Source organism: Bos mutus, chromosome 29 (genome assembly GCF_027580195.1).
Source record: "Bos mutus isolate GX-2022 chromosome 29, NWIPB_WYAK_1.1, whole genome shotgun sequence".
Classification (NCBI taxonomy): domain Eukaryota; kingdom Metazoa; phylum Chordata; class Mammalia; order Artiodactyla; family Bovidae; genus Bos; species Bos mutus.
In genome coordinates, this window is record NC_091645.1 from 26,430,864 (window position 1) to 26,443,552 (window position 12,689).

Genomic DNA, 12,689 nt, shown 5'->3' on the forward strand with positions numbered 1-12,689 from the left:
TACAGGTTTCTTTATTTCTTTATCTGAATTCATCAAATGTTGCAGTGACTCATTTCAGTTGTTCTCTATCTGAGATGTCTCTGAAATAATTTGTTATATAATATGTCCCTTCTATAGTTTATACTTTTCACATCTTCCTGAAATTTCTACCTGACTCTTCTACTGGCTAATTTCCTTTAACATTTCAGTGACTGAAATTAACAATTTTTCTCATGATAGAACAGAGTAGGGGTTATGGAATTAGAGAGAGTCCTCTGAATCCTACCTTCCTTCTTCCACTTATACATACTATAACACTTTGGACAAGTTATTGAATCTCTAGGTTCACCTACGTGAAGTAAGGAATGTCAAAATAGCATCTCTTTCATTGACCTGCTGTGTTAATCAAGTGAATAAAAAAATAAGTAAAATGGTTGGGCCAGTATTGGCATGAGTGTCAATAAACATCAGCTGTTACTACTCATGTTTTCATAAATTTAAGTAGATTCTTTTTTATAATATTCATCAAACTTTCCCCTTTTAATTCATGCTTTTCTATAAACTGTATATTTTATTAAGTCAAACATTTATTCTACCCTGTTAACTATTTGGATCCTGAAACTAAGAACAAAGCTGAGTACACAGAAAGAACTCAATCAATACTTCTGAAACTCATCTTATTTTTATCTAAGAGCTTTCAGAATACATTCAAAGCTTCTCTTATGCTTAACCACAATGTTTACAACCACAAAGACCTGCACCTACCTGTCCCCAGCCACCACACAACTTCTGGCTTTATGATTAAACTGAACTAGTGTAATGTTGAACTATAGAGGCACATAACTCTTATTTTAGCATTTTCTCATATATTCACTCGTTTGTTCATGAACAATGCTGCAAGGAGATCCAACCAGTCCATTCTAAAGGAGATCAGTCCTGGGTGTTCTTTGGAAGGACTGATGCTAAAGCTGAAACTCCAATACTTTGCCACCTCATGCAAAGAGTTGATTCATTGGAAAAGACTCTGATACTGGGAGGGATTGGGGTCAGGAGGAGAAGGGGACGACAGAGGATGAGATGGCTGGATGGCATCACCGACTCGATGGATGTGGATTTGAGTGAACTCCGGGAGTTGGTGATGGACAGGGAGGCCTGGCATGCTGCAGTTCATGTGGTCACAAAGAGTTGGACACGACTGAGCAACTGAACTGAACTGAACTGAACTGAATGCTGCTAGAATAAGGTCTGAAAGCACAGCTCTGTCCCTCCCTGGTTCAAGAACTTTCAGTGGTTCTCCATTACCCACTTGAAAATTGAAGCTATGTAGTAAAGACATATTTCTTAGAACTATGATTAAGGCTTGGTTAAAACTAAAGAAGAAAGTGAATCAGAGTTAACTTTGATGAGAAGCCATGAAAGTACCGTTCTGATTGACTGAAGTATCTTGCACACTTTAAATATGCTACAAAAATTTAACCTTCTCAAAAAACATAAAAAAGAAAGGAGAATGTTTACTTTTCAAAGACCACTCAATTGTCTTGGACACATTTTAGAAATGTCTAAAACACATTTTAGAAATACATATGTTTTTGTGTATAAAACAAACCTACATGAGTTTATCTTGAGGGAGAAGAATATCATTCTATGATAATAGAGTTTTCTCTCTCTTATTGACAGAAAAGCATCAAATGCTCAAAAATATGCTTTCAAAATGCTCCAAAAAAAGAGGGCCTCCACAAACAAAATAATGACTTGTGCGGCTACCACAATTATGTAATTTTCTTATTTGTTTTTAGTGGGGCAACCCTTAAAAGGGAGAGATGGAAGAAATTGTTAGCAATTGAATTTCTGATGAATGAAAATTAAAATCATCCATGTGAAATTTTAAATGTAGACTTCTTTGAAACATCTTCTTTGTTCTCTAGCTCTTATTTAGAATCTTCCCAATATATTGTATAATATTTGAAATCATTAGTCTAGCTAAATTAGGTAAGAAAATGTATATTAGTGATGCAGCAACTTGAAAAATAATCCAATTTCACATGAACTTAGAAAAGCTCTGTCCTGGTTCATGGGCACAGGAGAAATCCAGGGCTTATGAGGTTGACTCTAAGATGGAACACCTTCAGCAGAACCATAACTTCCTTCAAAACCTGTCAGTGCCAATGACATAACTCAGGAAAGGAAGAACTATAAGGAGATCAAACCGGTCAATCCTAAAAGAACTCAGTCCTGAATATTCATTGGGATGGCTGATGCTGAAGCTTAGGCGCTGATACTTTGGCCACCTAATGAGAAGAACTGAGTCATTAGAAAATATGCTGATGCTGGGAAAGACTGAAGGCAGGAGGAGAAGGATGACAGAGGATCTGATGGTTTGATGGCATCACTGAATTGATGGACATGAGTTTCAGCGAGTTCTGGGAGTTGGTGAAGGACAGCGAAGCCTGGTGTGCTGTAGTCCATTGGGTCACAAAGAGTCAGTTCAGTCAAAGAGAATGAACTGAACATATAACATGTATAATATCATATACGAAATGAGTCACCAGTCCAGGTTCGATGCACGATACTGGATGCTTGGGGCTGGTGCACTGGGACGACCCGGAGGGATGGTACAGGGAGGGAGGAGGGAGAAGGGTTCAGGATGGGGAGCACATGTATACCTGTGGCAGATTCATGTTGATATATTTCAAAACCAATACAATATTGTAAAGTTAAAAAATAAAATGGAGAAAAAAAAATCCTCTGGCTTGATTCCCCCTCCACTTAAAAGAAGTCCAAGTAGAGAGATGCACAGTTAGATTGCTAACTAAAACATGATTAAGTTGCCAAACAATCAGCAAGGTTGCCTCCTTTACAAGGTTACTACCCGTAATTATGAAACATTGTATTTTAAGTTATTTATATTTTTTTTCAGATTAACCAAAGATATACATTACTCATTATAAAGAACTGTTCTTTTATATTAATGAACAGATTTCATTTTAATAAATGAAAGATTAGTGATCAGGCTTAATTTACTCTTGGGGATCCTCAAATTGTTATAAAATACATAATAGAGTACATGCATCAGTATTCTGTAGGTTTCCAAATGGCCCAGTCAAGTTCACTTGTTTAGATGCATTTGCTTCCATTTGAAAAACACGTTTATAGAGAGAAATACTAGTTTAAACAAACAAAACTCTGACCAAGATCAACAATTTTAGGTAAATAGATCTTGTTAAGGAAAAATCAGTCATGTCCGTATTGCAGTCAGGAGATGAAAAAAGAGTGGTCATCTAGAAATATTAGCCAAAGATTTAGTTATGCTGAACATCTCAAAAAACATTTAGTTATGCTGATCATCTCAAAAAAAAAAAAAAAAAAAAAAAAAAAAAGTAAAAAGTCAGCTTTGCCAAATTTCAAAATACATAAATACTGACTGGAGTTTAAGAAGAGTGTTTAGTAGTTAATATTTTTCAAAATATCTTAGAAAATGATTACAGGGTCACTGATACAGCATATTGAGGATTTTTAAAGTAGCACACTTTTGCTTTCAAAAAATAATCCAACATTCTTGTCATAACTCGCTTTATTCTCCAAATATTTCTTTCACATTGTCATTATTCTCCCAGCTGCAATTTGATGTTTCTGTACCTAAAACTCCATATGAACGTAGCACACAGAATCCAGCAAAACCAGAAATAATCTACTTGTTCAAAAGTCATCTAGTCCTGTTGCTTTAACATTTTAAATCATAAATAACTTAAGCTTTCATCTTTTCTAGAGAAATCCTGTGATTTCAATAGTATCTAGGGTCTTGCACAAGGAGTGAGTCCATAGATAAAGGTTTTCATTATCAAAAACTTTTCTGTGCAAATTACTTTTTCTTTTCTTGATGCAATTACTCCTCATGATTTATCTCCTGTAACTGATGCCTTGTAGGATTCTTTGTAATCCCATGGACTATACAGTGCATGGAATTCTCCAGGCCAGAATAGTGGAGTGGGTTCCCTTCTCCAGGGGATCTTCTCAACCCATGGATCAAACCCAGGTCTTCCACACTGAAGGAAGATACTTTACCACAAGGGAAACCCAGGTCCCTAAATCTCACGACTGTGTCCCACACTGGGACATCTTATTTATTGACCATATGCTCTTTGAGTCCTGACATAATAACACTAGGACCACAGCCTTGTCTAACTCAATGAGACTAAGCCATGCCCGTGGGGCAACCCAAGATGGGCGGGTCATAGTGGAGAGATCTGACAGAATGTGGTCTACTGGAGAAGGGAATGGCAAACCACTTCAGTATCCTTGCCTTGAAAACCCCATGAACAGTATGAAAAGGCAAAATGATAGGATACTGAAAGAGAAACTCCCCAGGTCAGTAGGTACCCAATATGCTACTGGAGATCAGTGGAGAAATAACTCCAGAAAGAATGAAGGGATGGAGCCAGAGCAAAAACAATACCCAGCTGTGTATGTGACTGGTGATATAAGCAAGGTCCGATGCTGTAAAGAGCAATATTGCATAGGAACCTGGAATGTCAGGTCCATCAATCAAGGCAAATTGGAAGTGGTAAAACAAGAGATGGCAAGAGTGAATGTCGACATTCTAGGAATCAGCGAACTGAAATGGACTGGATGGGTGAATTTAACTCAGATGACCATTATATCTACTACTCCGGGCAGGAATCCCTCAGAAGAAATGGAGTGGCCATCATGGTCAACAAAAGAGTCTGAAATGCAGTACTTCGATGCAATCTCAAAAACAACAGAATGATCTCTGTTCGTTTCAAGGCAAACCATTCAATATCACAGTAATCCAAGTCTAGGCCCCAACCAGTAACGCTGAAGAAGCTGAAGTTAAACGATTCTATGAAGACCTACAAGACCTTTTAGAACGAACACACAAAAAAGATGTCCTTTTCATTATAGGGGACTGGAATGCAAAAGTAGGAAGTCAAGAAACACCTGGAGTAACAGGCAAAATTGGCCTTGGAATATGGAATGAAGCAGGGCAAAGACTAATAGAGTTTTGCCAAGAAAATGCACTGGTCATAACAAACACCCTCTTCCAACAACACAAGAGAAGACTCTATACATGGACATCACCGGATGGTCAACACCGAAATCAGATTGATTATATTCTCTGCAGCCAAAGATGGAGAAGCTCTATACAGTCAACAAAAACAAGACCAGGAGCTGACTGTGGCTCAGACCATGAACTCCTTATTGCCAAATTCAGACTTAAATTGAAGACACTAGGGAAAACCACTAGACCATTCAGGTATGACCTAAATCTAATCCCTTATGATTATACAGTGGAAGTGAGAAATAGATTTAAGGGCCTAGATCTGATAGATAGAGTGCCTGATGAACTATGGAATGAGGTTCATGACATTGTACAGGAGACAGGGATCAAGACCATCCCCCTGGAAAAGAAATGCAAAACAGCAAAATGGCTGTCTGGGGAGGCCTTACAAATAGCTGAAAAATAATAGAAGCAAAAAGCAAAGGAGAAAAGGAAAGATATAAACATCTGAATGCAGAGTTCCAAAGAATAGCAAGAAGAGATAAGAAAGCCTTCCTCAGCAATCAATGCAAAGAAATAGAGGAAAACAACAGAATGGGAAAGACTAGGGATCTCTTCAAGAAAATCAGAGATACCAAAGGAACATTTCATGCAAAGATGGGCTCAATAAAGGACAGAAATGGTATGGACCTAACAAAAGCAGAAGATATTAAGAAGAGATGGCAAGAATACACGGAAGAACTGTACAAAAAGATCTTCATGACCCAGATAATCACGATGGTGTTATCACTGACCAAGAGCCAGACATCCTGGAATGTGAAGTCAAGTGGGCCTTAGAAAACATCACTATGAACAAAGCTAGTGGAGGTGATGGAATTCCAGTTGAGCTATTCCAAATCCTGAAAGATCATGCTGTGAAAGTGCTGCATTCAATATGCCAGCAAATTTGGAAAACTCAGCAGTGGCCACAGGACTGGAAAAGGTCAGTTTGCATTCCAATCCCAAAGAAAGGCAATGCCAAAGAATGCTCAAACTACCGCACAATTGCACTCATCTCACACGCTAATAAAGTAATGCTCAAAATTCTCCAAGCCAGGCTTCAGCAATATGTGAACCGTGAACCTCCGGATGTTCAAGCTAGTTTTAGAAAAGGCAGAGGAACCAGAGATCAAATTGCCAACATCCACCTGATCATGGAAAACGCAAGAGAGTTCTAGAAAAACATCTATTTCTTCTTTATTGACTATGCCAAAGCCTTTGACTGTGTGGATCACAGTAAACTGTGGAAAATTCTTCAAGAGATGGGAATACCAGGCCACCTGAACTACCTCTTGAGAAATTTGTATGCAGGTCAGGAAGCAACAGTTAGAACTGGACATGGAACAACAGACTGGTTCCAAATAGGTAAAGGAGTACATCAAGGCTGTATATTGTCACCCTGCTTATTTAACTTATATGCAGAGTACATCATGAGAAACCCTGGACTGGAAGAAACACAAGCTGGAATCAAGATTGCTGGGAGAAATATCAATAACCTCAGATATTCAGATGACACCACTCTTATGGCAGAAAGTGAAGAGAAACTAAAAAGCCTCTTGATGAAAGTGAAAGAGGAGAGTGAAAAAGTTGGCTTAAAGCTCAACATTCAGAAAATGAAGATCATGGCATCCGGTCCCATCACTTCATGGGAAGTAGGTGGGGAAACAGTGGAAACAGTGTCAGATTTTATTTTTCTGGGCTCCAAAATCACTACAGATGGTGACTGCAGCCATGAAATTAAAAGACGCTTACTCCTTGGAAGGAAAGTTATGACCAACCTAGATAGCATATTCAAAAGCAGAGACATTACTTTGCCAACAAAGGTCCATCTAGTCAAGGCTATGGTTTTTCCTGTGGTCATGTATGGATGTGAGAGTTGAACTTGAAGAAAGCTGAGCACCGAATAATTGATGCTTTTGAACTGTGGTGTTGGAGAAGACTCTTGAGAGTCCCTTGGACTGCAAGGAGATCCAACCAGTCCATTCTGAAGGAGATCGGCCCTGGGATTTCTTTGGAAGGAATGATGCTAAAGCTGAAACTCCAGTACTTTGGCCACCTCATGCAAAGAGTTGACTCATTGGAAAAGACTCTGATGCTGGGAGGGATTGGGGACAAGAAGAGAAGGGGACGACAGAGGATGAGATGGCTGGATGGCATCACTGACTCGATGGACGTTGAGTCTGGGTTAACTCCGGGAGTTGGTGATGGACAGGGAGGCCTGGCGTGCTGCGATTCATGGGGTCGCAGAGAGTCGGAGACGACTGAGTGACTGATCTGATCTGATCTGAGCATCCTTAATGTTCATGCCCTGTTCTCTGAAGTACAAACACTTAAAAGCATTCCAAATTCAGGTTTTTAATTTTGCAGAAATATTAATTTCCCTTTTTGAGCAAACCATCTCTATATGATCCCCTAAAACTTTCTCTTTCTGATAACAACAACAGCAAAAGACAATCAAGCTGTTTTGCTAAAAAGAAAAGAAAGGATTACCCAGTTTAAGAAAAATTCATATGTCATTCTGAGACAGAGAAGAGTCAACTTTAAATCAGGAATGTTTTCTTATATTTCATGTTCATTGAAATAGAATAACATAATGAAGAGTGTATAGAACATACTAAAGAATAATACATTTGAAGTCAGAATGATCAGAATTTAGTCTATAATTTTTCTTTCTAAAGCTGTGTGACTTAAAGTAAATGATTATCCAGTATTGGATTCACTTTCCCACCCATGCAAGACATGTATTTTGTTGATTGGCTATATGTCAATTTTACTTGCAAAGGTGAAAAATAAAACTCTTCGCCAAAAGCTTATGGACGGGAAATGGATTGTCCTTGATACTCTTAGAACCGCCAGTCTCTGGTATTTAAAGAAGATATATTATTGCCAAGTCAAATATGGGAAGATAAGAGTAGAAACAGAGCATTTATCCTCATTTATCCTTCTTATTGCAAGTTGATAGATAAAAACAACCCTAGTGATATGTTTTCAGTCTAGTGCTATGTAATTCACTATTTGGAGACCACTCATCTTTTCCCAGTGGAAAAATAATTTCAAAATTATAATGAAAAGAGATAATACATTCACTATTTAATGTTATTACTATGCAAGAAAAAGAGATGACATGTATCTTGAAAACAGTAAAAAAATATATATATATATAAAAATGGAAATAAATTATATAAATAGGACTCAAATTTATTTAAGATACTAGGTAAAAAGATAATAAAAATATGATAAGAAGATTGTCATTAAAATTAAACACTCAATATCACTGTCCTGTAACGCATGCATACAGACGGTTCTAATTAAAACTGTCTCATACTCAGGGTTTTTCTCAGAGCAAGTTTAACATCTTTGTTCCTCAAGCTGTAGATTAATGGGTTCATCATAGGAATCATATTGGTGTAAAAGACAGAAGAGATTTTCCCCTCATCCATAGACACAGCAGAAGGTGGTTTGAGATACATGAATGCCCCTGATCCAAAGAAGAGAGAAACAGCAATGATGTGCGAACTGCAGGTGCTGAAGGCTTTGGACCTGCCCTCTGTGGAGCTGATGTGGAGGATGTTGGTGAGGATGAGACCACAAGAGACAAAGATGGTGAGACTGGGCACAATGATATTGATACCTACCACGATGAACATTTCCAGCTCACTGACGTAGGTACTTGTGCAGGAAAGCTGGAGCAGAGGGAGGATGTCACAGAAATAATGGTTGATGGTGTTTGCATCACAGAAGGTCAGTCTCAGCATGCATCCAGTGTGAGCCATGGCACCAGAAAGTGCCATCAAGTAGGAACCAAGCATAAGGCTGGAACACACTTTAGGGGACACAACAACATTATACAAGAGTGGCTTACAGATGGCCACATAGCGGTCATAGGCCATTGATGTTAGCACATAGATTTCAGAAATGATAAAAAAACTGAAAAAGTAGAGCTGGGTCATGCACCCCACGTAAAAAATAATATTCTTTTTTGATATGAAGTTAATCAGCATTTTGGGTGTAAATACAGAAGAATAACAGAGGTCTATGAAGGACAAGTTAAAAAGGAAAAAGTACATGGGGGTGTGTAGGTGTGAATTCAGTGCAATTAGTGTTATCAATCCCAAATTTCCCAGCACAGTGACCATGTACATTCCTAGGAACAGGAAGAATAGAGGGAGTTGGAGATCTGGCTGGTTGGTTAATCCCAACAGAATGAATTTGGTCACAAAAGAGCCATTTCCAGGAGCCATTCTTCTCTAAGGTGATCTGTGAGCACAGAAGAAAAAGGTTACATAGAGAACAATGACTCAATTTTCACACAGTATCTCCTCTCACAAGTGTGGTGTTTCGGCCGGGGATATCTGACAGTAACCCAGCCTGGATTTATGGAATTGTCTTACCTACTCTCTCATGGAACTGTGTTAACCATTTTCATGAAATGGGGTGACAGGGAATTTTGCTTTTTTGGGTCTTTATAAACTAAATAGGAAAGAGTATCAAAACTTAGCCTACAGAAGAAAGAAACCACTGCCCTGTGCAGACTTGACTGCTTGGGGAAAAAACAAACAGTGGATAAAGGAGAGATTTGGACCAGGATCGACTCATTCTTCCCATATCTCAACATTTCTCCTTTCACTTGGAGTCTCCCCTCACCAGTAAGACTATAAACAAAGACTCTAGTGATTAAGTGCTGCTCTTTAAAGCCGATTAGACTGGTGGGGTGAGAACAAAGAAAATTGCTTCTTAACTAAAACTAAATGGCCAGAGTCTGCTGCTAAGTCACTTCAGTCGTGTTTGATTCTGTGCGACCCCATAGACGGCAGCCCACCAGTCTCCCCCGTCCCTGGCATTCTCCAGGCAAGAACACTGGAGTGGGTTGCCATTTCCTTCTCCAATGCATGAAAGTGAAAAGTCAAAGTGAAGTCACTCAGTCATGTCCGACTCTTAGCAACCCCATGGACTGCAGCCTACCAGGCTCCTCCATCCATGGGATTTTCCAGGCAAGAGTACTTGAGTGGGCTGCCATTGTAGGCCAGAGTCTACAAGAGGTTAACTCTCCTCCCCACATCACAGAGTAAAAACTGTAATTGTAGATGAGTGAGACTTCCATCCATGGAGAGGGGACTTACTGACTGATCTAATGCATCCTTTTAGGCCCCATGTCTCTGAGCATTCACTGGTCCATGTCTTAAATAGATATTTTTCTAAGATTTATGTGAGTCTCAGGAGGCAAAATTGGGAAATAATCATATCTTAGATCCTTGGACTTCCATTTCAAACAAGAAGAACATGAATAAATGAAATTCAGAAACTCACCTTCCTTTCTCCAGAAAACCCCAGGGCTTTCTTATCATTGGTTTTACCCTCTGGTCTTAGTAGGCAATTTCAGGTTCTAAAGCCTTGGTTCCTTTGATTCTAATAGAATTCAGCCCACATGTATTTTCTGATTTGACTTCAAAATCTTTTAGAAATATAAATCATAATTTCTGTTTATGACTTTCAGTCCACTCAAGCAGCAGAAAAAAATAAACATTTTTATTTATTATTATTTTTGCCACTTGGTAAGTCACAGATGATTTAATGTGAGTATAATGCTATAATGCACTCACTTATAAATGTGGCAGAAGTTTGCTCAGTCTCTTCCCCAGGGAAACAGTCTATGTATAATAGGGACCTGGGGGGATTGCATTTGCAGTCTGTAGCTTAATCTGTCCTTAGTCCCTTAGAGAATCCATAGTTTACTCAAGTTTTCCCTTCACTTAGGGATTTTCCATTCCCCAAAGAAGAGCCAAAACTCCCATTTTCTGTTCATTTAGATTACAGAAATGAAGAGGAAGCCCTAATCTCTTTTTTCCTACAAAAACAACTGATGCAAAAACAATTTATGTAGCAAATATGTAAGAAATTCAGAAACTTGTTAAGAGTCTTTCACCCAGTTTATGCATGAAGCCAGACATATTTAAGCTTGGCATAAGAGCAATTCTGGAAAATATGATTCAGAAATGAGTCCTAGAAAATCATTGCTGGTGCTATACTTAGTCACTCAGTCTTGTCCAACTCTTTGTGGCCCCATGGACTGTGACCTACCAGGTTCCTCTGACCTTGGGGATTCTCCAGGCAAGGATACTGAAGTGGGTTGCCATATACTCCTCCATGGGGATCTTCCCTGCCCAGGGATCAAACCCACGTTTCCCTCATTGCAGATGGATTCTTTACCATCTGCACCACAAGGGAAGCCCAAGAATACAGAGTGGGTTGCTTATCCCTCCTCCAGAGGGGCTTTTTGACCCAGGAATTGAACTGGGGTCTCCTGAATTCCAGGTGGATTCATTACCAGATGAGGTACTAGGGAATCCCAATTAACTGGCCTGTCAATAACTCATTTATAGGAAAAATGTTCCCTCTGAGATTTCCTAATCCATAAATTCTCTACACAGTCTAGAAAATAAATCTTATTAAAGGAGAAAAGGAATACTGGGTCTTCAGGATAAAGGTTTTTTATAATTTTAACAGTTCTAAATAACAATTTTCTTCTATATCAGAACTAGAATAGTGCAAAAAAAAAAAATCAGGTTTGTGAGTACCTTCGCCATTTTTGGTTTATGCATCAGAGGTTGAGTTTGTAGTGAGACTGTATCTCAGCCTGTTCTATCCACCTCAGTGTGACTTTTCCTCACCTTACAAGGTGAAGAAGGTGCTCAGCTAGTTTTCAGATCTTTTTCAGAGGTGACTGCTTCATACGTAGCTGTAGATTCACTGCATTCATGAGAGGAGGTGAATCCAGGATCCTCCTATGTCACCATCTTGAACCACATTCCCTAAAACTGGGCTTCCCTGATAGCTCACTTGGTAAAGAATCCCTACCTGCAATGCAGGAGACCCCAGTTCAATTCCTGGGTCAGCAAGATCCACTGGAGCAGCGATAAGTTACCCACTCCAGTATTCTTGGGCTTCCCTGGTGGCTCACCTGGCAAAGAATCCCCCTGAATGCAGAAGATCTGGGATTGATCTCTGGGTTGGGAAGATCCCCTGGAGAAGGGAAAGACTATCCACCTTAGCATTCTGGCCTGGAGAATTCCATGGACCATATAATCCATGGGTCCACAAAGAGTCAGACATGACTGAGTCACTTTCACGTTCACTAAACATATACAGTCAATTTATCTCAATAAAACTGTAAAAATATGAAAAAGTTACTATTTAACTAAATAAGATATTTTATTTTTAAATGACACAAAGTGTACGGCCATGGAACTTCCCTGGTAGTCCAGTAGTAAAGAATCTACCTGCCAATGCAGGGGACATGGGTACAATTCCTGATAAGGGAAGATGCCACATGTCCTGGGACAACTAATTCCATTCGCCACAACTACTGAGCCCTTTGGCCACAACAACTGAAGCCCACGCTCTAGAGCCCAAGTGCGACAAATACCAAGCTCATGAGCCGCAACTTGAGAGCAACCCCCACTCGCCAGAACTAGAGATAGCCCAGCACATGTTTGACACAACTTAAGTTGGGAATCTATCTCTTAAATTGTAAATGTTATAAATCTAAATAGAGATCAAGTGTTTTTAATTAAAAAGAGTAGTATCACATTGATCTGTGCTGTTCTGAGAACATTTTGAAGGCTTAGTACAATAAAAGGTAAAAGTATCTTGATTT

General features: G+C 39.1%; 1 protein-coding gene across 1 annotated transcript; it reads right to left on the minus strand.

The window, feature by feature from the left end:
* Positions 1 to 8,343: 8,343 nt before the first annotated feature.
* Positions 8,344 to 9,276, minus strand: LOC102281925 (olfactory receptor 8B3). The gene has a single exon (XM_005902677.2). The coding sequence runs from the start codon at positions 9,274 to 9,276 to the stop codon at positions 8,344 to 8,346; it is 933 nt and encodes a 310-aa protein (XP_005902739.2).
* Between the last annotated feature and the right edge of the window lie 3,413 nt (positions 9,277 to 12,689).